This window comes from Crotalus tigris, unplaced genomic scaffold (assembly GCF_016545835.1).
Source record: "Crotalus tigris isolate CLP2741 ecotype Arizona unplaced genomic scaffold, ASM1654583v1 scf7180000017773.841730, whole genome shotgun sequence".
Classification (NCBI taxonomy): domain Eukaryota; kingdom Metazoa; phylum Chordata; class Lepidosauria; order Squamata; family Viperidae; genus Crotalus; species Crotalus tigris.
Genome location: NW_024096624.1, coordinates 502396 through 527297, shown reverse-complemented (window position 1 = coordinate 527297; position 24902 = coordinate 502396). Strand labels below are relative to the sequence as shown.

Genomic DNA, 24902 nt, shown 5'->3' with positions numbered 1-24902 from the left:
CTCATTTATTTCTTCTTCCACTACACAATACATATCCTAATTAAGATAAAATATCAATCTACCCTATACATAAGAAATTGATCAATCTCTTTAAAATAACAAAATAGTGTAAGTCTTAACTCATTTCAATTCATTAAACAAAATTCAAATTTCATCCAATTGATTATCATGCCTTATCACGTCTACGTTATCATACAAAAACATCATCTTACTGATTTAAAACAATTAATTATTAAAACAATCCAACTCTACAAAGCCAGCATTTTTTCCATTGCATTACATAATAATTTTCATAAAAATAAATCTATTATTCCAAAAAGTACATTCTTAATTTAATTAAAACATCTGTTCTACCAATCAACCTTTTTTCTTACTTCTAACTCTGAATCTTAATCCTCAAAACTATCCATAAATCAACATTGCCTTTAATCCATTACACAAATTTAAATTTCTCTTTTCAGTCTTATTCTGGCTTTTTTTCTGTACCAAGCAGGTTTCCACAACCAATTCCCTTTCAGCCAATAGATCTCTCTTTGTTGCTTGTAGTGCTCTTTGAAACAATAGGAATCCCATCCTCTGCATTAGGCATCTATTTCTCTCATCCTTAGAGCTTCATTGCTTTACAGTTTCCAGTCTCAATCTTTGATTCTTCTGGTCCTCAAAGCTGTAAATGGAATATTTATAAGACAAAATAACTTCCTCATTTATCTCAGTTGTTTCCTCTTCTAGTGTGTTTTGATTTATAGAATAGTCAGATGTAGTCTGGACATCAGATTGAAGATTTAAGGTACGACTTCTGGATCTTAATTCTGTAGTAAACTCTTTCATTGTAGCACATATTTCTGCAGTGGCCTAATAAATCTTTTCCAATATAAGTTTGCAGTTTAATTGTAAATGAGCTTTCTCCATTTTGATAGTAATTAAAAAGAGTCTCTTTTTTCTTCTTGTGGAGGCTGTGTTTAATAAAAGTTAAACAGTGTCCACCCCCACAACTCTCACAGCTGCATCAGCTTATCTTTTTTCTTCAAAAGTAATTTAAAGGTCCATCTATTCCATCTCCAAAGAATAGCCAAAAGTTGCAATATTAGATTTTTGCCACTAGATGTCCTCATTAAGTTGAAAAAAACTTTTCCAGACACCATTTTTCCCCTTTTTTCTTTCTTTTGAAATATAATGTGAAAAAAGAAATAATCTTCAAACATAAAATGATAGTACAGCTCTTAGACAAAAAAATTTTTTCTGCACCCCAAAGCATATGAAAATAAAGTATAGTCTTTAAATTTTTATTGTATTCTTTTGTTTAATGCCTTTCTTCCCAAACATGTAGAAGCTGCTTTTTCAAGCCAGGGAAATAATTCCAACAAGGCTCTTACAGGCAAAAAAAAAATGAAGAGAGCAGCAGGAAAAAGAAAAAAAGTCTCACCCAGATTCACCACGGTGGGTCTTACAGCTTAGATGTTCTTTGACTTGCGGTTTGAAGCTGCAGGGTGATCAGCCATTTTACTGGCCGATCTTCTCCGTTGGCCCTCAGAGATAGCTCGGACAGCTGGAGGAGCCACCACTCCTCCTCAGCTGAGCAAAGACTCCTCGACAGAAATTGCACCTCCAGGGCAACTTTCGACCTGCATAAGGGTCTACCGGCGGAGGGAAGCTAGCCGACGAGGAGACAAGTCTCTTCGTAAGGCTAGAGGCACCACGATCCGGAACCGGAAGTCTTAATTGAGGTATTTCTGAGCATGGGTCAAGTGCTCTTTCAGAAGAGTGGCAAATGAATACAGTCAGTCCTCGATTTATGACTGAAATGGATCCTGTCCATTACAATTGTAAGTTGTGATGGTGATAAAATAGACGATCAGGTGACCCACCTGATTTTGTGAATTTTTTTTGCGGTGGTTGTTAAATGGGCCCATGGTTTGCTATGGAGTGTTTTGGGTGAAAATCGGAAGTAAATACTAGGGGGGGGGGAAATTCATAAATCGCAGTTATGTGATCACAGGTCGATGCAATGGCCATAAATGTGGGTCACTAGCTGAGTGCCTGAAATCTAATCATATGACTACAAAGGGGGCAGCTATTAGAAAGCTTGTCAGAAAGTCCCAAAAGGGGATCACATGACCCTGGGTCACTGCAACCATCATAAATATGAGTCAGTTGCCAAGTGTCTGAATTTTGATCACATGACTGTGGGCATGCTGCAACACTTGTAAGTGTGAAAAATGGGCATAAGTCACTTTTTTCAGTGCCATTGTAACTTTGAACAGTTATTAACAGTCATTGTAAGTTGAGGATTATCTGGACTAGATCTAGGTGCATTGACCAGTAAAGGGGATAACTATAGCACTCATACTTGATTCTGCATAAAAAAAATACAAATAGTAAACACAGTAATAAATACAACTCCTTTCAGTAGAAAAAGTAGAAAATCTTTAATAGGTCCAACTGTAACACAGCTAGTACTTTAATACACAGCTGGCAAAATCCAGTCCTCTTTCCTAGACTAAATTTATTTCGGAATGCTTCTCTTATTCAATGCTTTTCAAGGATGAAATTTGGGTGGGCCAGGAGCAGAAGGCACAATAGTTGTGTCTGTGTCTTCATGTTTGTTATTTTCTGCTAGGATCTCAAACATTTGCTTCTGACAACATTTTATCCGCTGTCAAGAATGCTCCTGGCAATATTTCTATTTCTATCATTTCCACTGGACGTACAGACACCAGCACATCTGAAGATGCCAGCGCTGCTGCCCAGACTATGATTCCTTGGGTCACCAGATATGGTGGTACAGATAATCTCTATCTTGAAAAGGCTTCTGCCACTGAAAGAAGCATGACTTCAACAGCTACTTGGACATTCATCCCTCCTGTAATTCATAGCACAGATGCCTCCATCCCCACATCAGAGGCTTCCAGGAAAAATGATGCAATCTCTACTTTTGCATCTGACATTACTACTACAGGGAATGTAACTCAACACTTTACTAGGATCCCAACTGAAGAAAACATCCAACAGGAAGGAATCACCATTTCTTTGGATTCCAAAGCTGATACCATGGCCACTATGCCTGTGAATTCCAATGTAGGTATTGCCACGGAAACCACTACTGTGGTGACATCCAGAAGCAATGAAAAAATGTTTACTTCAATGACTACTGAACCTGCCACTAAAAGCTCCATTAACAAAACACTCAGTGATATAGGCTCAACTGGAACCATTTCTCTTCAAATAGTGAATAGCAGTACCACATTTACGCAATCCAGTTCTGGCACCGAAACTTCCATTTCCATAGCTCCCGATAATGGTGATCACATTTCCACTGTCATGACCACTATCACTGCTTCAGAGACCACCTCAGGTAGAGAAGCCACCATTTCTTCAGTTGCAAGGACTCACACAGAAACATTTGTGGCATCCAGCTCTGTTGCGGTATCCTCCAAAAATACTATCCGACCTTCTCTTTTGGCTAACTCCCCTACCACATTATCATCCATCTCAGCTGCTTCTGAGACTTTGACTAGTTTGGACTTCATCAAGGGCATTGAAGTGTCTGTCTCTGAAGCTTCCATTACTGAAGCAACTGTTCCTGCACCCAGCCTCACTAGCACAGAATCCTCTCTTCTGAAAATACTGTTTCCTGTTTCGGATACCAATTCTACAAAGGCTACCTCTGCTGGTAGCACTTCACCCACCTTGGTGTCTACAACTAACTATGAACATACCATTTCTCTGGATTCCAGCAATGGAGGTGATATCTCCACTCCTAGCATTTCTGGAAATGATGATGAAACATCTCTTCCCTTTGCTCACATCACTGCCTCTGGAAGCATTGTACCTGAAACGGAGTCTTCCAAAAGAAAAAGGCCCATTATCACAGCTTTTGGAACTACTGTTGAAATACCTTCTATTTTGACTAATGTCACTAGAGCTGAAGAAAGTGTAGAAGAACACTCTAGTTTTGTAGCTCCAGGAAATAGTCCTGAACCTACTTCTTCTGCAAGTTCCAACACAGTAACTCAAATGTCCACTCCGGTGCCTCCCATAAGAGTTACTAACACATCAAATTCCTTATCTAACATTACAGTTACTGATACTTCCACTTCTACACAATTCAGTACTAATACAGAAATCTTTTTGGTTTCCAAAAGAGATGCTACACCCCAGATTTCCATTGGGCCTGAAATTACTACTTTATTACCTTCTAGAAATGGTCCTAAAATCTCTGTTTCTACAGATAGTACTACTCAAACTTCCATTCCTTCTGAGACAACATATACAACCACAGGCACAATTTCTTTGGCTCCGAAGGTGGCAATAACGTCTGAAAGTCACACAACTGACTCAAACCCCACCCTTTCTAGAAAGATTCTGGAAGCTGCTGCTGGAACCAATGTGACCTCTGTAACAAATGTGACACTTCGAGTCCCCATCCCAAAGGCAATGCCTTCCCCTACTATTATGACCTCCACCATGACGGCAGGTAAGATTACCAACTCTATGATGGAAGGGAATATTTGTAGCTCAGGGCTGAACTGTGGTAATGAATGTTTCATTACCAAACTCAGCAACACCATCAATGCACTGAAGATATCACCTAGCCGGGTAATGAAACATCTCCAAGAAAACCACTGAGCTCAGAAAGCACCAAGGCCCCCACATTACCAACCGTGCTTTCAAAGGCAGGGCGAAATAAGTTAGAGAGCATTCTTTGCTCAATAAAATGTTTCCCAGTTGGGTTTTTATAACGTGAACTGGGAGTGTGTTGAGAGAAATGCCCACACAACACCATTGTCATTTAGTTATAAATAGCAAAATCTGGGGGCTGGACAGGGGACAGATTATATCTGCCCTCTCGAATTGGCCTTTTTAGCTGCCTTAGGACCTCTTTCCAGAGCACGATACCATAATCTCTTGAGACTGAAGGATGCCAGTGATGAATGAATGATAAATAGCAGTAGGAGGCATGGAATTGGGAGAAGACATGGGGTAAAGTAGGCTGCCTACTTAGGTATGATTACTGTGTGCCCAGACGTCCAGAAAAATATTGAAATCCCATTAATTTCCATATACATCTAAAAAAATTGGGAAGAGATAAATATTATTTGAATGTAATTCCTGTTTTTATCCATTTTATTATCTGTCTTTTTTTTTTTTTTAGGTTCTGCTGGGCTGCCCTATTGGGCTATTATCCCCATCTGCTTGACTACAGGCTTAGCCCTGTTGCTTCTTCTAAGCCTTCCTTTTTTGGTAAGTAACCCAATCATCAGTGCCATTCCATTGGTGAGCTGCTTACAAGACACTCAACCATTGACCAAATGTGTGTTGTTATGAACAATCCCTCATATGGAATTCATGAACACTTTATGAACATTCCTTCATAAAACAGCTGCTCAGCAGGATGCTGGGAGCCAGGGGTGTCTACAGAGTATGGTCCCAAAAAATCAAAGTGTACATAAATTTAAACATACGTAATAAGAGCTCAGATGGAAACACGTCTCTTTTTTCAGATTCTTGGACTGCCTTTTCCACGATTGGGCCAACCAAGGACGTATTTTGCTCGCCATTTAATCTGGGAGTCGGATCCTGGAATAGAGTTGGAGCGTGGAGTAGAGAATCATGGAAGAAGTATGATGTGAAAGAGGAAATGCTGAGGAAGGATGCACACTGTGTGTTTGGATGAAGCAACTAAGACCAAATCTAGTTATTCTTGCATGCAGGCCTGGTAACTATTTTACAGAATAAGAGAGTTGGAAGGGACTTTGGAAGTCTTTTAATTCAGCTCAGGCAGGAGATCCTATACCAGTGATGGCAAACTTTTTAGAGACCAAGTGCCCCAAAACTGCCCCACCTGCCTCCTGCCCTGCTCCAACCCCTGCCCCGCCACCCACCCACAGGACCACCCACCGCCTCCACGGCCCACTCTAGCAGATCACCCAGGCGGCCCAGCAGTGCCATGGCAGCCACGCCCTCTGCCCGTGCCCTGCAGAACCATCTGTATGCGACGGGGCGCAAGGGCAGAGTCTTGTCCCTGCTGCCTGGCTGCCATGTCCTCGGCTGTGCTGCTCCATGCAGGCCGTGTCCAGGGGCAATTATCCTCCGGGGGGGCTGCTGGTGAGGGGGGGCGCTGGGGGAGGCAGGGCTGGGGTGACAGTGCGCGTGCCCACAGAGAGGGCTCTGAGTGTCGCCTCTGGCATGTGTGCTATAGGTTCCCCACCACTGTCCTATACCATTCCAGACAAATTGCTGTCCAATCTTTTCTTTAAAATTCTTAGTGATGGAGCACAGAATCAGTTTCTATAAGCCTCTAATCCATGGCTTGTTTAAAGTTCCTGTCAGAATATGAAGGATTTATTGGACTGAAAGAAGGCAGGAAAAATCTATAAAACAAGGGGTGCACAACGTTTGAGGGGGGTGGGTGGAAGTTACATTTGGTCTCTTTGCGTTATGCCAGAGATATGTTTTCAGAAAGTTCAGGACAAACAAAGCTCAAATTTGACTTAAATTAAGTTTAATTAATAAATAATTAAATTGATTAATTACACTTTTATTTAATTTAAATTTGAAATAATTAAATTAATAAAATTTACAAATTTAAATTAAATTTGAGCTGTGATGGCGCAGTGGTTAGAATGTAGCATTGCAGGCTAACTCACTTCTCACAGCCTGGAGTTCGATCCTGATCCTCTAAAGCAGGGGTCTTCAAACTTGGCCCTTTTACGACTTGTGGACTTCAACTCCCAGAATTCCTCAGCCAAGCACGCTGGCTGAGGAATTTTGGGAGTTGAAGTCTACAAGTCGTAAAAGGGCCAAGTTTGAAGACCCCCGCTCTAAAAGTTGACTCATCCTTCCATTCTTTCAAGGCTGGTAAAATGAGGGCCCAGGTTGTTGGGGGCAATATGTTGACATTTGTAAACCACTCAGAGAATGTTGTAAAGCACTATGGAGTGGTATATAAGTCTAAGTGCTATTGCTACTGTCTATGATTATTTCAATTTATTTTACGATGTGAGTTGATGCCATCTTACTCTTTAACCATTTGTCCCCTTTCTCATGTTAAATCTTATCATTGAACAGTAAAAATATTAATTAAATTAACCTATGGAATTCATTATTAGAAGATATGGTAAGATCTGGTAATATGTATAGTCCTTTCCTTATAACTGTAAAGGAGCCTGTCCATTGCATTTGTAAGTCGTGACAGTCGTAAAGTGGGTTTTCTACGTGATCAACCTTTTAGGACCTTTTTTTTTTGCAGCGGTCATTAAGCAAAGCAATTGTTCGCCTATGGCAGTGATGGCAAACCTTTTAGAGACTGAGTGCCCAAACTGCAACCCAAAACCCACTTATGCATCGTCGGGTGCCGGGTGGGTGTGGCCCATTGTGTGGGTATGGCCCATTGGGTGGGTGTGGCCCATTGGGTGGGTACAGTTGTGGTGGTAACGGCAGACAGAGTGGGACTAAAAAGTTCAATCAATCAATTCCAACTTTGCAAGATCTTTTTTTTCCCCACGAGAAGTTGAAATTGACTGATTGATTGAACTTTTTTTTTTTTTGCACACGGCGGCAGAGGCCTAAAGCGAAAAGGTTTTATAAAACCCAGCTGAAGGCCTAGGACTGGGGTGACGGCATGTGTGCCCACAGAGAAGGCTCTGAGTGCCGCCTCTGGCACCCGTGCCATAGGTTTGCCACCACTGGCCTATGTTTTTTTTTTGAAAACTTGAAGTAAACATTTCTAGCAAAAACATTACAAATTGCAGTCATTCTTCAAATGGCCATAAGTGCAGGCTGTTTTGCCAAGCACCCGAAATGCAGTCATGTGACCATGGAAGAGGATGGCCATTGGATCCTCAGAACTGTATATTAAGGACCTTTGGAGGGATCCATCATAATTTTGAATATTTGCTGTGCCACCAGTTGTAAGTTTAGGACAATGACAACAACAACAACAACAACAATAATAATAAAGTTGGAAGGGATCTTGGAGGTCATCTAATCCAGCCCCCTGCTCAGGCAGGAAACCCTATACCATTGCAGTCAAATGGCTGTCCAGTCTCTTCTTAAAAACTTCCAGTGTTGGAGCATTCACTACCTGTAAACATTATCTTGAATGATTTTAAAGACAAATTACAAACCTGGATGGAGAACTATCAACTTTTAAGGCTCAGTGTTCCCCCCCACCCCCATTTTGGGGCAGCCAGACTCTAAATCCCAGTTGCTGACGAACAACAGATATGGCTCTATCTCCAGCTTATACCCCAGAGGCATCTGATTGGCCACTGTATGAAAACAGATAAGACATTAAGATAAGACTTGGCCTGAGGTAATTTTTTTAAAAAAAAAACAAAGATACCCCTCCTCCCCACAACTTCCTCCTCTCCAACTCCTAAACCAGGGGTCTTCAAACTTGGCAACTTTAAGATGTGTGGACTTCAACTCCCAGAATTCCTGCCCTAAGCTAAGACTGCACATTTTCCTCCTATAGGCTTATTTCTCTACTTGTGCTCCAAAGTACTGCAAGCTTGGGAAATGGGACAATAGAATTTTTATTTTTATCTTTTTTTGCCCCCTTTCTTGCAAGTTAGTTCACTGACTAATTCTCTCACACGTTGGGATTAAGGAGGAGGACACCAAGTAAAGGCATAACCCAGAAGCCAGAGTGCTTCAGCAAGAATTATAAAGTAGTTCCACACCAAGATAGGAGGACCTCTGGGAGAGTACTGTGACACCCCACTCCCCAACATTTCACTCTATAGTCTCAACCCTTCATTTTCTTAATCTACAATCACAATAAGCTCTGTGATTTAGATTGCATAGTTGATGGAGCCTTGCATTCCAAATGATTCTTCCACCCTATGCTCTATGGCAGGGGTAGGCAACCGTGGCTCTTTTATGACTCGTGGACTTCAACTCCCAGAATTCCTGAGCCAGCATGGCTCAGCTTGGAAACCTCTCCCTTTCCCCTCAGCATGGCTGGCTCAGGAATTCTGGGAGTTGAAGTCCACAATGGATGGAAAATAATCAAGGAGAGAAGCAGCCTGGAAATTTCCTAACAGCGAAGGCAAGCAGAACAGCTTGCCTTCGGAAATTGTAGATGCCTAGCCTACAATTTGCATAGCCCCAGATGAAAAAAAATGACAGTTCTGAAAAAAGATAATTGGGGACTAATTGTTACTTTATAGTAGAGGCTGGAACACAATATTTTATAAAGGCTGTGAGGTAACTTTCTGAATCAGGACACCCTTCAGACACCTCAGACTACAATTCCTACCATCCCCAGAAATGGGTTGTGCTAGACCAGGTGTGGGGAATGATGGCCCTTTTATGACTTGTGGACTTCAACTCCCAGAATTCCCGAGCCAGCCATGCTAAGCCAGCCATTGCTACCAATCTCCAACCTAGAGACTGTTCCACCTCCATTTTCACCACAAGTGAAACGTAGCCAATTTGTGCACATTCGTCAAATCAGTGAATGCCACAAATCAATAAATCAACGAATGAATAAAATTGTTTCATTGCTTCTCACCATTTAATCACACTGGCTTCCTTCACGTTTTTATTTATAAAACATACATTTGTCATGATTCATACTCATGATCCCTTGTTGCATAAACAAAAAATTGTCATGGTAAGGCAGGATTTGGTTCATTAGGAATGTCTTTTCACTCAAAGGCTACTCAAATCCATTATATTTGGCATATTTCTCCACCCATTTTCTAATACAATTCATCCTGATTTACAGCCACGGTACACAAACCAACATTGGCAAGAGCCCATTCTTTGTCATGTGTTGCTCATGAAACTCGCCAGCCTTCTTTCAATTAATTACCAAAGAAAACATAAAAATAATAATGTAACCCGTCAGGAAGCAAATCGCTAATGCAATGTATATACATCTGCATTTCGCAGGTCTGCCCCCACCCCTGCATTCCATCCTGCACATAATATGACTTAGGTCAAGTAAGCCCCACCTTCCCTTCCAAACAAGGTATTACAACTTCAAAATGACATTTATAAGTTCGAAATAAGCTGTATTTCAAGTCTTTCGGAAGCTATAAAAGGGAGATGGATGTTTTCAGTGCATTAGGCATTCAGCTCAAGCCACAATGGGTAGCATGCAAAGACATTTCGTGGTTGCCTTATGGATTATATTTGCTCTGAATACCCACGTGAGAACAGAAGGTAAGGGTTTCATGTTTTGTGGAGCCATCATTTCTAGATTGTATTCATGCTCCTGAAATTAGGGTGGGTCAATTGGAATTTGGGATCATTTGTAGGCCAATTTTGGATATGATGGAAAATAGCCTGAGGAACTACAACTGTAAAACACTGGCAAGAAGGAAGGAAGGAAGGAAGGAAGGAAGGAAGGAAGGAAGGAAGGAAGGAAGGAAGGAAGGAAGGAAGGGAGAGAGAAAGGAGGGAAGGAAGGAAGAAAGAGAAAGAAAGAAAGAAAGAAAGAAAGAAAGAAAGAAAGAAAGAAAGAAAGAAAGAAAGAAAGAAAGAAGGGAAACAAAGAAACAAAGAAGATAGAAAGGAAGGAAGGAAGGAAGGAAGGAAGGAAGGAAGAAAGGAAGGAAGGAAGGAAGGAAGGAAGGAAGGAAAAGAAAACTCAACAGGAGAAGTAGTTTAGATCGTATTATAACTGAGAAGGGGAAATATAAAAATGAATATTGTTCTGTTTTCATATAACCACTTCTAGCATGATTTCTCTTTATACAAATATAGGTAGTCCTCATTTAATGACCACATTTGAGGCTGGCAACTCCATTGCTAAGCAATATGGCCATTAAGTGAGATTACATGTGATTGTGGGGAACTTGCTTCACTTACTCATGATAGTTCACTGAGTGACCTATGGTTGTTAAGCAAGACATCACAGGACCACAACTTGTGATTTTTCCCGCTGGCTTCTCTGTTGAGTCTGCTTCTCAAAAGCTGATGGTGAAGTGCACAAATGGTGGACATAAACATCTGCCAGTTGTGAAGCATCTCAGTCTCAGTCTGAATCTGCTGGGAAGTGGCAATGGTTATAAGTGTGAAGATCAGTCCTAAAGTAAAAATTTTAGTGCCGTTGTAACTCTGAATGGTTGCTAAACAGGATAGTTGTTAAACAAGGATTGATTTGGCAGTTCTGGAAAGGTTCAACGTCTATAGGAAAAGCTCATCCTCTAGCACACAATCTTTTTTTATGTACATAACTTTCATTAAAGTTTTTCTTCATATAAAATGAAAATAAAAGTAAAGACAATGGGAAAAATAGGTAAAGGAAAAGGAGAAGAAGAGAGGAGTGTGGGGTAAGGAAAGAAAAGCAGTGCCTTCCAACTTTTTTCAGTGCAGTAACGTTACATAGTAAAGTTATAATCTCAACTTTTTACTTATATATAGTTAGCGAATACTAGCCATTTCTATAATAGCAACCTATTTTAATCATCAAAACCCAAAGTTTCAATTTTTCTCTCTCTTTTGATCAGGAGGTCCAGAAACAGTTTCCAAGTGGAAACAAAACTAGCTGCATTTTTTCCTTAATTAAAATAATTAATTTGCTACGTCTGCCAGTTTCACCATTTTTTTTTCTATCCGTTTTTCTATTGTGGAAGTTGACACATTTTTATAAAATTCTCACTGTGGCCAGCATATATAGTAACAAAGTTCTATATAAGTTCTTTTTCTCAATATCTTTATCCGTTAATCCTAAAAGAAACATTTCTGGTTTCCATTGTATGTTTGTTTGAGGATCATCTAGATTAAAACATAAATCTGGGCCCAATCTTTCTTTGCTTTATCACAAGTCCACCACTATTGATAAAAAGTTCCTTCTTTACATTTGTATTTCCAATAGACATTTGAAATATCTTTATACATCTTTGACAATTTATCAGGTATTAAATGTCAATGGCACATCATTTTATCAAAATGTTCTTTTAAGTTACAGGTTAATGTAAATTTCAGGCTTTTAATCTACATATTTACACTATTTTAATGTTTTAATTTAATCCACATATTTAATGTTTTAACTTTCCACATCCAATGTTTTAATGTTTTTAACCTTTTAATTGTTTATGCTATTATTTATGGTATTGTAAGCAGCCCAGAGTTGCTTGATAATGAGATGGGCAGCATATAAATTTAATAAAAAGTAAAGAAATAAAAATATTTTCCCAGTGCTCAAGCAGTATATTATTATTTTTTTTGCTTGTTGAAACATATAGTGTTTAATATATTTATTTTTCAGATTCAACTTCAACAACCTTTTATCAACCCTGGCAATAAAAGGGTCACCATTAGTACACAATATAGTTCCAAATTCATTTTTGACAGATTCAAAATCATGACTTTTCTCATTTAAATTAAATCTTTCTTTCAGTTGTAAGTATATAAACTAATGACAGACAGGTCCTTCTGATTCCAAATCTGCTTTTGACTTGAGATTAGGTTCACCTTGGGTAAAAGCTATTATTTCACCCTAAATCCATCAAGGTGGTTTACTGTCATTTCCTTTCTAAAGCTTTCTGGGTGACACCCAAAGAAGTATCTTAGAAGACAGCCTTGCTTTATATTTACTCCAAATTCTTAGGATAGTGTGTGACTCTTAAAGTCTGCATTCATTTTAATCTTACCATACCATAAATAGGGATGCCATCCAAATCTCAGTTCACGGCCCTCCAAATTTTTATAGTTACCCATTCTTTCATCTAGATCAGGGGTAGGCAACCTTGGCTTGGATTTTTTCCTTGCCATATAAACTTAGAAATATCCTTTTGTCATGGTTTGAATGCAACAGGAGTAATAAATATCAGTAATATCTGAAATAAAAACAGCGTCTTTGCTAAAACATTCATTTTGATTATAAAAATCCTGTCCAACAAAAATAATTGCAATTCATCCCACCTTTAATATCATTCCTACTGTTTTGAAACAACTTAGAATTTGTTTTTGACAATATCGCTCCAAGATTTTAACTTTTTTTCTACCTTAAAACTTGAATTCCATGTTAAGTTTTCATATTCTGGGCAGCAATACTTTTAACTAACTGCAAAGTCATTTAGCTTCTTCATCAAATATTCCAACCCAGTCTTTGGCTCTTGCAGAAATAAATATAACTAAATCATTGCAAAAGTTCTTAGTTTATAAGTCACTTTTTAAATGTTCATACCTGTAACTTTTTCATCTTGTCTGATATTCTTATTCAAAACCTCCAAAACTAAAATAAAAAGCAGTGGAGACAGAGGGCAACCATGTCTCATTCCCTTTTGAATCTCACAGGGCTTAATTAGATCACCATTAATAAGAATGTGTACTTGCTGGGGTGTATAGATCTACTTACCTTAAATAAATTACTTTCCAGAGTCCACGTCTTCCAAAACCTCAACAAAAATAACCCAGTTTAAATCGTCAAATGCTTTTTCTGCATTCAGAAATATTAAGGCTGCCTATTCTTCATTGTGGCACTGCAAATATTTGATAACATTCAAGGTCATTCTGACATCATCCCTCAATTGTCTTTTCAGCACAAAAGGTTCTCATAGATAAATTTCTGCAAAATTTCCTTCAACCTCCCCCTCAATATTCCCATAAAAGGTTTGTAAGGAAATCAGTCTATACTTTTTTTTGTCAATGTGATATCTTGACCTTCTTTAGGAAGTAAGGCAGTGTTAGCTTCCGTCCACTTTGGAGGCATTTTAAATACAGGTAGTCTTTGACTTATGACCACAAATGAGCCCAAAATTTCTGTTGCTAAGCAAGACAGCCGTTAAGTGAATTTTGCTCCTTTTTACAATGTTTCTTGCCAGAGTTGTTAAGCAAATCACTACAGTTGTTAAGTTAGTAACATAGTTGTTAAGTGAATTTGGCTTCCCCATTGACTTTGCTTGTCAGAAGATCATAAAAGGGGATCACGTGACCCCAAGACACTGCAACTAACCAAAGACAGAAGCAACTAGAACTAAGGAGAAACTTCCTGACAGTTAGAACAATTAATCAGTGGAAAAACCTGCCTCCAGAAGTGGTGAATGCTCCAACACTGGAAGTTTTTAAGAAGAGACTGGAGAGCCATTTGTCTGAAATGGTGTAGGGTTTCCTGCCTGAGCAGGGGGTTGGACTAGATGACCTCCAAGGTCCCTTCCAACTTTATTATTGTTGTTGTTGTTGTTGTTGTTGTTGTTGTTGTTATCAACTGTCATAAATATGAGTCAGTTGTCAAGTGCCCTAATTTTGATCATGTGACCATGGGAATGTTGCAACAGTTGTAAGGGTAAGAAACTATCATAAGTCACTTTTTTCAGTGGTGTAACTTTGAATGGTCACTAAATGAACTGGTCTAAGTCAAGGACTACCTATATCTGTAGTACAGAACTCATGTAGAAGGAATGACTCTGGGGACAGAGTCAAAAGAGGAACAAGCCTAGAATCTCTACGTAACCACAAATGGATTAAGTCCAACCCTCCTTGAGTGCCACTAACCCTTATCTAAAGCCAAAACAGTGCTAACCATTAGTTGATTAGATTCCTGTGCTTAGGCATGAGCTATAAATCAGTTTAATTGGAACTACACATGTAGTCCTGGTCTTTCACACCAGACAGTTCATTATATCTTCCAATGGCTGTAGCAATTGTTCTTCAAAGCATTTATAATATTGGCTTGAAAGTCCATTTGGGCCTGGAGCTTTGCCTCTTTTCATCTTTTTAAAAGGATCTGATATTTCAAAAGTACTTATTGGATCATTCATGAGTTGTCTTTGTGAGAGCTTTGGTAAATGTTGCTTTTGCAAATAGCCACCTATTTTTGTATGCCTGCTTCTTTTTTCTTATACGAGTTAGAAATTTTTGAAGGATTTTTTAAAATAGAGTTATCATCCGTTAGTGGTGACTCACCCTCCTGGGTTTTTCCAATCAATGTCTTTTTCTCTTCCTTTTCTCAGTTTGTATGCCAGCCATCTTCCTCAAAAGGTCTTTGTTTCTCATAATTCAGTTTTGTTTCTGATAGAAGTTTTGTTTGTATTTCAGATAATCAACGTAGATAGTTGCAGACGTAGTAACTTTATTTGGTGTAAAATGTTAAGAGTCCGTTGATGACTTCCATCAAGGCAATATTGTCTAAAACAGTGGTTCTCAACCTTTTTAATGCCGTGACCCCCAACCGGTCGTAAGTCGAGGACTACTCAACTGGTGCAGCACTGTTTGCAGAATGGGACTTTTGGCAGGCTCAGCAGGGCAGAGACAGCCTGGACAATTCCTATTGGCTTTTGAAAGCCAATAGAATTAGACTTTGTTCAAGAGAGTCCATTCTATTGGCTTTCAAAAGCCAATAGAATAAAAGGGAGTAGCACAGCTAAGGAAAAGGGGAAAAAAAATGGCGGACTGCATTGTTTGGCGACCCCCGTGAAATGGTCGTTCGACCCCAAATGGGGTCCCGACCCACAGGTTGAGAACCACTGGTCTAAAACACCCTTGTATTATATGTCCCTGGTGTCCATTGTGTTCTAAAAAGTCTACCTTATCACTTACCTGTTTGACATCTCCTGCGATCTGATGCATCTCCTCATGGAGTAGCTTACCTATAGTTCCCACTCTCGTCTCTATTGCCTGAATTGTTTTGCCCGAATAGTATTCCATCATAGCTCTCATGCAGTGCAATTCTCCTGATCCGCTTATTTATCTGCTTACACCTTGTAGTCATTTCTATAATTTAACCACTGTCCTAAAAAAAACCCCAGCATTTTATTTTATATTAAACAATTCCAAGAGCAAAAGTGTGTTTTTTGTCAATATCATGGCTTTTGGCTCCCTCTTGTGGTAAAATAATGAATCCAAGCAAAAGTTATATTTCCTATCACTAAATTCAATACTGTGGTCTTTGACTTCCTCTTGTGGCTAAGGAGTAAATCTGATTCAAACAACCAATTTAGCAGATTAGTTTTTAGCTCTCTCTTAAATCAATTATACACAGAAAGGCAATAGCAAGTTAGATGTTAATTCCCGATCAAACTATTCTGTTTTGGTTGGAAACTTCCATTCTCTCACAAAGTCACAATGTATAAATCCAAAAAGATAGGCAAAAAGAAAAGAAGAAAACAAGTTCACAATAATAAGATAAGCTTTATTGTTATTTTTTACTGTGGGCACACTGGCACACATTAAAGCTGACATTCTGTTGCCTGCTGTTTAAAGCCATAAGTTTCCAATAAATTTGAATTTGTTGTTGTTAATTGTGAAGTCGTGTCCGACCCATCGCGACCCCATGGACAACGTTCCTCCAGGTCTTCCTGTCCTCTACCATCTTCTGGAGTCCATTTAAGTTCACACCTACTGCTTCAGTGACTCCATCCAGCCATCTCATTCTCTGTCGTCCCCTTCTTCTATTTGCCCTCAATCTTTCCCAGCATTAGGCCCTTCTCCAGTGAGTCCTTCCTTCTCATTAGGAATAAATTTGAATAGGAAGAGGAAAAAACAACCGAGATTATTTGCTGGCATGACTCTGTCACTCCCCTCTCCTCACTATTTTATTTTAATGAAGCTTCAAAAATTATGCAGTTCCATGAAAGGGGAAAAAGTAATCTATCAGTCAAAAAAAAAGCCTGTTTTACAACTCCAAGATAAGTAGGCAACTTAAGAACTATGTAGCAGGGACATTTTATTGTCCTATTTAAGAAAAGAAACAGCTGATTTTTCCAAGTGAACATGTAGTAAGCTCGCCCCACGTCCTAGCTGAACTCACCGGGCCAACTTCTTAGCTTCAGCTTCAGAGAGATTGTGCAAGCTGCAGCTGTCTGGAGGATCCAGGGGGTTGATTTGCCAGACTTTCCCTATTCCAGAAAAGTTCTTCGGGATAAAAAATAATAATAATAATGGAAAAATAGCCCAGCACTGAAAAAAACCTGGGTCTCCGCGCTTCTTGCTGAAACTGGTGCTCAGACGGCCATCTCTACCAAAAGGCACAACAATGAAGCCATCTCAAAGAAGATACTTCACAACAGAACACAGTTTTAAGACTACAGCATTCTTTTAATGTTGCAGGCACATATAAATACACACACACACACCCCACGTACAGAAATAAAGTGTTGAAGGTATGTATGCACATGCAGAAATCAGACTGTTTTAGGAACAGCAATAACTTTTATGGATATTAACACAAGGTTGATTTTACATGATATCAGATTCCTCCTCTGGCTTGGCTCTTGATCCAACATAGTTCAGAACCAGCTCCTTTTATTTTAATGATTACATTGGGCACAGAGAGAATGCAAACTCTGTAGACCAGTGTTTCTCAACCTTGACCATTTTAAGGCATGTGGACTTCAACTCCCAGAATTCCACAGCCAGCAATGCTGGCTGTGGAATTCTGGGAGTTGAAGTCCACATGCCTTAAAATGGCCAAGGTTGAGAAACACTGCTGTAGACTCTCTTGTATCACTGTTTTATCCTAAGCACCAATGGGAAGAAGCGTCTCCAGTCAAGCTGCAGAAAGGAACAAAAACCCCAGATATGAAGAGTCCCTTTCCCATATCGGAATGAGACAACTCACCGCAGCCAATTCTCGGTGGCCAACTAGCCATGGCCAACTCACCATGGACAACTCGCCATAGACAACTCACCACAAGATAACTTGCCATGGCCAACTTGCCAAGGGACAACTTGTCATGGGACAGTTCAGCAAATGCAAAAGTTAAATTAATTTTGATGGAACCTTGGCCAATAACAATAAAATGAAGTCAATCCAGAAATACAAGTGTTACAATAATTTCAGTGAAAATAGGGTCACCAATAATAAAAGTAATTGAATGAAATGATTAATGTAGCATCGAATTGTCCTGTTGGCTGCAGTGAGTTGGCTGTGGCGAGTTGGCCACGGAAAGTTGTCCTAGACCCTTACCGTATGGACACCATTCATCCAATACAGAGATGGAGGTAGGAAGCTGAGTCACTGCACCTTGCTCATCTTTGGCCCATTGTGACCCCTGACTGATTTTGTAGGAAGAAGGAGGAGATAATAATAATAATAATAATAATAATAATAATAATAATAATAATAATAATCTGGAGATAGCAGAATAGAAGAGAAAGAACTGGAGAAGATAACAAAATACAAAGACCTACAAATAGAAATAGAAAGACTGTGGCAAAAGCAAGCAAGGGTAGTACCAATAGTCATAGGCTCCTTGGGTACAATCCCAAAACAACTGGAGCACCACTTGAACACCATTGGCATTGACAAATTCGCTATTAGTCAATTGCAAAAGGCGGCCTTATTAGGAACTGCTTCCATCCTGCGACGATATCTGTAATACCATCAAACATCCAATCTGCCTATCCCAGGTCCTGGGTAAGGACTCGATAGGTAGACAAAATGCCAAATCCAGTCTGAACATCTGGCTGACTGTGCGATGATCCGATGATAATAATAATAATAATAATAGTAAAGTTGGAAGGGATCTTGGAGGTCATCTAGTCCAACCCCCTGCTCAGGCAGGAAACCCTACACCATTTCGGACAAATGGCTGTCCAGTCTCTTCTTAAAAACTTCCAGTGTTGGAACATTTACCGCTTCTGGAGGCAGGCTGTTCCACTGATTAATTGTTCTCACTGTCTGTCAGGAAGTTTCTCCTTAGTTCTAGGTTGCTTCTCTCTTTGATTAGTTTCCACTTGTCCTGCCTTCAGGCACTTTGGAAAATAGCTTGACTCCCTCTTCTTTGTGGCAGCCCCTGAGATATTGGAATACTGGTATCATGTCCCCCCTCGTCCTTCTCTTCATTAAACTTGACATACCCAATTCCAGCAACCGTTCCTTATATGTTTTAGCCTCCAGTCCCCTAATCATCTTGGTTGCTCTTCTGTGTACTCTTTCTAGAGTCTAAACATCTATTTTACATCGTGGTGACCAAAACTGGATGCAGTATTCCAAGTGTGGCCTTACCAAGGCATTGTAGAGTGGTATTAATACTTCACGTGATCTTGATTCTATCCCTCTGTTAATGCAGCCTAGCTATGTGTTGGCCTTTTTGGCAGCTGCAGCACACTGCTGGCTCATATTTAAGTGATTGTCCACTAGGACTCCAAGGTCCCTCTCACAGTTACTACTATTGAGCATGGTGCCACCTATGCTATACTTGTGCACTTGGTTTTTCTTGCCTAAATGTAGAACCTTGCTTGCTTAGTAACAGCTGCCTCACTTCAGTTCTCCCATTTCTTCTCCTGACACCGAGAACAGGGCAGTGAAGCATCTCATTTTATCCATGGGGGACTTATCAGAGCCTCAGTGAGTTGATATGAAGAACAACTCAAGAAAAGATCAGTGAGAGATGTATTTGGATGCGGGGTTTTCTTTTAACTGATTATATGCCATGAAATCACTATTGACTCTTAGTGACCAGCTATATAGATTTTTCTCCTTGATGGTCTGCTTCCTGCTTTTCATGTCTTCCAGTGATGTCCTCCTATTACTGCTATAATTTTTCAAGCTCTTTCTAAAGAGATAGTAACATAAATTTCCTCTCCAGAAACAACCTCTGCATCACCTAATACCACAGAAACTTCACCCCCAGAAACCTCAGAGACTTCATCAACAGAGTCCTCTTCCAGTCCTCCTCCAACCACCTCAGGGATTCAATCTTCTGAAAGCCCATCAAGTGCACCTTCAGAGGCCCCCTCAAGTGCCCCCACATCAACGTCAGGGACCGTATCTTCAGATCCCCCCGCCAGCCTCCCTCCAAAAACCTCCAAGGGACCTTCTTCCGAGAGCTCTTCAGCTCCTCCTTCACCAACCTCTGAGTCTGCATCTCCAAAATCTACTTTGGCAGCAGGTAAGAATGCTGTAGCTTCTTTTAAAATATTGTTACTTCTTTTTAACACAATTCAAATTGCGGGAAAGGGACTGTCGCTAAGAAAGCATCCCTTTTACAGACAATCACCTTGAGGCAAGATGGGTAGTAACCTTTCTGACTTGGCAGATCGGCAGAGGCAGTGGCGGTAGTGGGGGTGGAGAGGGGATGGTTTCACACTCACAGGTGTGTCGTTTTCACAAGTTCAGCTTGATGTGCACCTTCATGCATATGCATGCTCACCCATCACTTCTGTGGCCTGGTTTCTAATGGGCTGTGGCCTGGCAGACTGGGCTGCAGACCGGGGGTTGGGGACCCCTGCACTAAATGATTCAAAATCAGTCCTGGTTCTCTTGTACTACTGCCTTCTCTTAAAGCTCGTCTCTTCAGAAGCAAAAATATTTTCTGTTGCCATTGTGTCTCAAAATTCCAGTATAAACATTCTGCAGAAAACTTACTTATAAAAGCTTAGTAAACTAGTACCAGCAACCTCTGAGATATTACTTTCTATTACTAGTAAGTGAGATGAATGCAAAAATTCAAAATACAAAACACAGCAAATAACATCAGGATATCTTTATTCAAAACAGCTGGTACTACCTCTCTGGAAATGTCTAAGACTGAACTTACAACAGTCACAATGAGTAGCAGAACAATAAATTCATCTTCTCAAACCATCACCCCAGGCATATCCACTAAGACATCAGAAAAAGTGCCACCTGGAGGTGAGAATTCAACCTCAGCTCTGCCTCCTGTAGCTACAAATATCAAAGCCACAACTGTCAAAGCCACAATCACTCCTGCCTTGGTCACCACTTCCAAAACCACTGTGACGCCTGGAAAAGATACAACTTCTAGAAGTAGCACCTCCATCACAACCAGAAGTACAATGCGCTCCATTGCTACAGTTTCTTCTGAAACAACTCAGCAAAACACTACAACTAGTGGTAAGTTTATCTGACTTCATTCAGATCTAGCCACTGAGTTACACAAGTCACCAGAAATAACCATCTATCTGAACAAAATCCACAGCCACATGCAGAGTAGTCAGTTTGTTGACTTTTCCTAGGTGTGAAAACAGTCTAAGGCAGTGGTGGCGAACCTATGGCACGCGTGCCAGAGATGGCACTCAGAACCGTCTCTGTGGGTATGCATGCCGTCATCCCAGCCCTGCCTCCCCCACGGCCCCCTCCTCACCAGCAGCCACCTCTGAAGGAGAATCACCCCCAGGCATGGCCCGCGCAGAGCAGTGCAGCCAAGGAAATGGCAGCCAGGCATCAAGGACAAGACTCCACCCTTGTGTCCCATCACATGCAGATGATGCTGCGGGGCACGGGCGGAGGGCATGGCCGCTATGGCCCTACAGGGCCGCCTGGGCGATCTGCTGCAGTGGGCTGTGGAGGCAGGGGGGTGGGGCAGTTTTTGGGCACTCGGTGTCTAAAAGGTTTGTCATCACTGATCTAAGGGCATAATAAATGGCATTGTTTACATTAGAGGGTGGAAGTATCAGTAGAAAGAGGAACCTTCTTAGAGAGATAGAACTTAGAGATCACAAGAAGGTACCCCAGATTCTTATTACATTCCAGCCATAAAGATCATGTTATAATTGACTTTTGTCATCCTTATGTATTATTTCAGGGGGTATGTAACCTGTAACCTGGTGGTTTCAAGGCTCTTTTGACAAGGAGCAACATGATGGCTATAGCTGTGCAAGCCAAATAACATACATCTAACTCTAAACACCTTGGTTCCTTACTTAAGTGGGCATTTTCAGCACAAAACAACAGCATAGATCCTCTCCAAAGTGCCTGTGTTCATCCCTTCTCTTTTCTTCAACTTTGCAGGAGACAAATACCCAAAATGGGCTTTTATCCTCCTCCTTTGCACGACCGTCACACTGTCTTTCCTGTTCCTGGCCTGTCTTGGCTGCTTGGTAAGGATGGAAAAAGCTGCCCTTTGCAGCAGGCAAAGGGAACAAAGAGCTAGGCTTACATGAGAATCGGCAACTCCAGTTGAACCTTAGAGAGTTTCCAAGTGATGCTCAAAAGGGGTCAACTCACCATTTTGGAATGCAATGGACATAACACCATTGTGAATCACACATGTCCCAAACCAAATTGCTGATGAATTGTTCAAATAGTCTTGTGAGTTCTGTAGGGTGAGGAACCCCTACATCCAAACTATATTGTGATCCATGGTAGAAAACATACAGCCATTAATGTGGAATAATAAACAATCACTAGAACAGTGGTTCTCAACCTGTGGGTCGGACTCCATTTGGGGTCGAATGACCATTTCACGGGGGTCACCAACGCAGTCTGCCATTTTTTTCCCCTTTTCCTTAGCTGTGCTACTCCCTTTTATTCTATTGGCTTTTGAAAACCAACAGAATAGACTCTCTTGAATAGAGTCTAATTCTATTCGCTTTCAAAAGCCAATAGGAATTGTTCAGGCTGTCTCTGCCCTGCTGAGCCCACCAAAAGTCCCATTCTGCAAACGGTGCTGCACCAGTTGAGTAGTCCTCGACTTACGACTGGTTGAGTAGTCCTTGACTTACAACCGGTTGGGGGTCGCGGCATTAAAAAGGTTGAGAACCACTGCACTAGAATAATGATGTGTCTGCATAATTACTGGAATAATGCTGCGTTAGTAGTATGTGACTAACCTAATGCGCATTGCACTTGGATACAATGTATGTAGCAAACTCTCTCCATTGTATACCCGTGAGAAACGAACCTAATGTATTACAATGTGTATCACAATGTGTATTCCTTTGTTCCTGAGAAAAAGAAAGTATAAAATTGAAGTCTGAACCCGCCCTCGGGGTTCAGAATTGCTGGTTGCTACTGCTTCTGAACCTGCACAATAAATCTCTCTGCTAAAACCCTCTGGAATTCGTAAGAGTCCTTCCGTTTTCCACAAGACCATGAGTCTTCTTATAGAGGGCAAATATCAGCTTGGGAGAAAGTCACCGAGTCAACCTTTGATCCTCTGGAGAACTGTTGTCAGTCAATGTAACCCACTGGGCTGGCTCTGTATACTGTAAGGCACCTTCACATGTTCCAAAGGCTCAAAAGATCAGGTGAGCTCTTGTGTAAAATCTTAGACAGCCATTGTTAGTTAAAGTATGGAATACAGTACTCTTCTTGGAGAACCAACCATCTGATCCAGGACAAATCTAGTGAATTTTAGGCAAGAGAACCCTGTGGAACCTCTATGATTATACTTACATAATTACAGATGCTAAGGTCATGTTACTTGGTTACAAATGTGGGTTGTACCTGCCCACATTAATATCATCCCAGGTCAAGTGAGGATCCACCATGACTGCTGATATTCTGCAGGGATTGCCACTAAAATGATGTCAATTCTGTGGAGCTCTTGGTGCTCTTGAATTTGGTTGTTTTCTTGTAGACATATCATCATGATGATGTTATGTAGTGTGATAATGAGATGCCTGCAAGAAAACAACCAGAGATCACTAAGGTTCCCACAGTTCAACCCTGAACCATAAATATTATTTTCTATATCAATCTCATTTTTGTTTCGCATTTGGTCTCATTCTCTCTTCTTCCCAAACTCCTGCAGGTTGCCCGCTATGTGAAATCTCCTTTGTGTGTTCCTGAATCTGAGAATGTGTACAGAAGTCACACTATGCTTCAGAGTTTTCGGAATCTCAGCTGTGAAAGGAACAGCAATCCACAGATGCCCCAAGACAATAACCAAGAGATGCTGTAAAATATTCACCAACAGATGTTTCAGACTTCTCAGGATTGATAGCAACTTATAACAGGAGGGATTTCTTCCCAATTTATTTTTGACATTTTTTAGCCAAAACATTTACAGTGCCTTTCTCCCATCATCTCATACATGAACAAACAGGACATGGTAGAATTTTATTTGATCTGTATTTGTTAGTGAATGGACTTAATTGTTCTTCTTCAGATTAATATGTAGATGCTCTATTTATTCTTCAAGTGGCATTCCTCTGAATGCCAGTGCAGCCTTCAGTTCATAAGTTAAATCAATGTTCCCGCGGATCAAGCTTCAGTTCTGATGACTTCATGGATACCTCCTTGTAGCTTTCCTGGCCACAGAATGGGAATAATTAGTTTCTGTCTCCATTCTCTTTTATTTTTCTCTCTCCAAATTCCAGCATAGACTACAACCATAATATTTCATAGTCATCTTGCATCCAAGTACTGTACTAACAAAATTTCACTCTGCTTCACTGCTTGAGATCTCCGAAAATCACCCGGTTCAACCTTAAAATATATGAATTTTATTGAGAGTCAGTTTGGTGTGGTGGTTAAGGCATCTGTCATGGTTCCAACTAATGAAACACTTCAAAGAAATTCCAGGCATGTTTATCCTAAAGCAGTGTTTCTCAACCTTGACAATTTTAAGGCATGTGGACTTCAACTCCCAGAATTCCACAGCAATGCTGGCTGTGGAATTCTGGGAGTTGAAGTCCACATGCCTTAAAATTGTCAAGGTTGAGAAACACTGTCCTAAAGCCTTTATTACCAGTGTTACAAATTGACGGCACATCATGGAGATTTATGCCAGAATCTGAATTCCTCTTGCTGGCATCTAACTTTTCTTGCTAAACCCCTCCCTTATCTTGCAGTCACAAGTCACATCTTCCAATTAGCCCAGAGGGCAGAGATTCACTTCCCTTCCTTTTCCGGGGCTTTTGTTTATTTCCCCTCCCTTTTCTCTGTCATCTGAATTAACTCTAAAAATACTGGACAATTCTGCATATTTTGTCAAAGCAAGAATATTCAATATTAGCAGCATTGACACATCAGAGTAGAAACTGGGAGACCATGAGTTCTAGTTCCACCTTAAGACATGAAGCCAGCTGGGTGATCTTGGGCCAGTCACTTTCTTTCAGCCCCAGGGAAGGAGGCATGGGCAAATCTCTTCTGAAAAACTTGGCCAAGAAAACTGCAGGAACCTATTCAGGCAGACACTGAGAACTAGACATGATTGAAGAGAAGGGGAAAAGGCTACTTTGTTTAGGATAGGTTGGAGGAAACTACTAAGCAACTGCGCATCTTCATGTGATATTTTTTTGATACAGAAAATCGA

General features: G+C 40.5%; 1 protein-coding gene across 1 annotated transcript; it reads left to right on the top strand.

Annotated features, from left to right (window-relative positions):
• Positions 1–10040: 10040 nt before the first annotated feature.
• LOC120307273 (flocculation protein FLO11-like) lies at positions 10041–24188 on the top strand. The gene is made up of 5 exons (XM_039341837.1): positions 10041–10173; positions 19488–19790; positions 20399–20755; positions 21653–21741; positions 23397–24188. Exons 1-5 carry the CDS (start codon positions 10098–10100, stop codon positions 23544–23546), a joined length of 975 nt encoding a protein of 324 aa, XP_039197771.1. The 5' UTR covers positions 10041–10097; the 3' UTR covers positions 23547–24188.
• Positions 24189–24902: the final 714 nt, after the last annotated feature.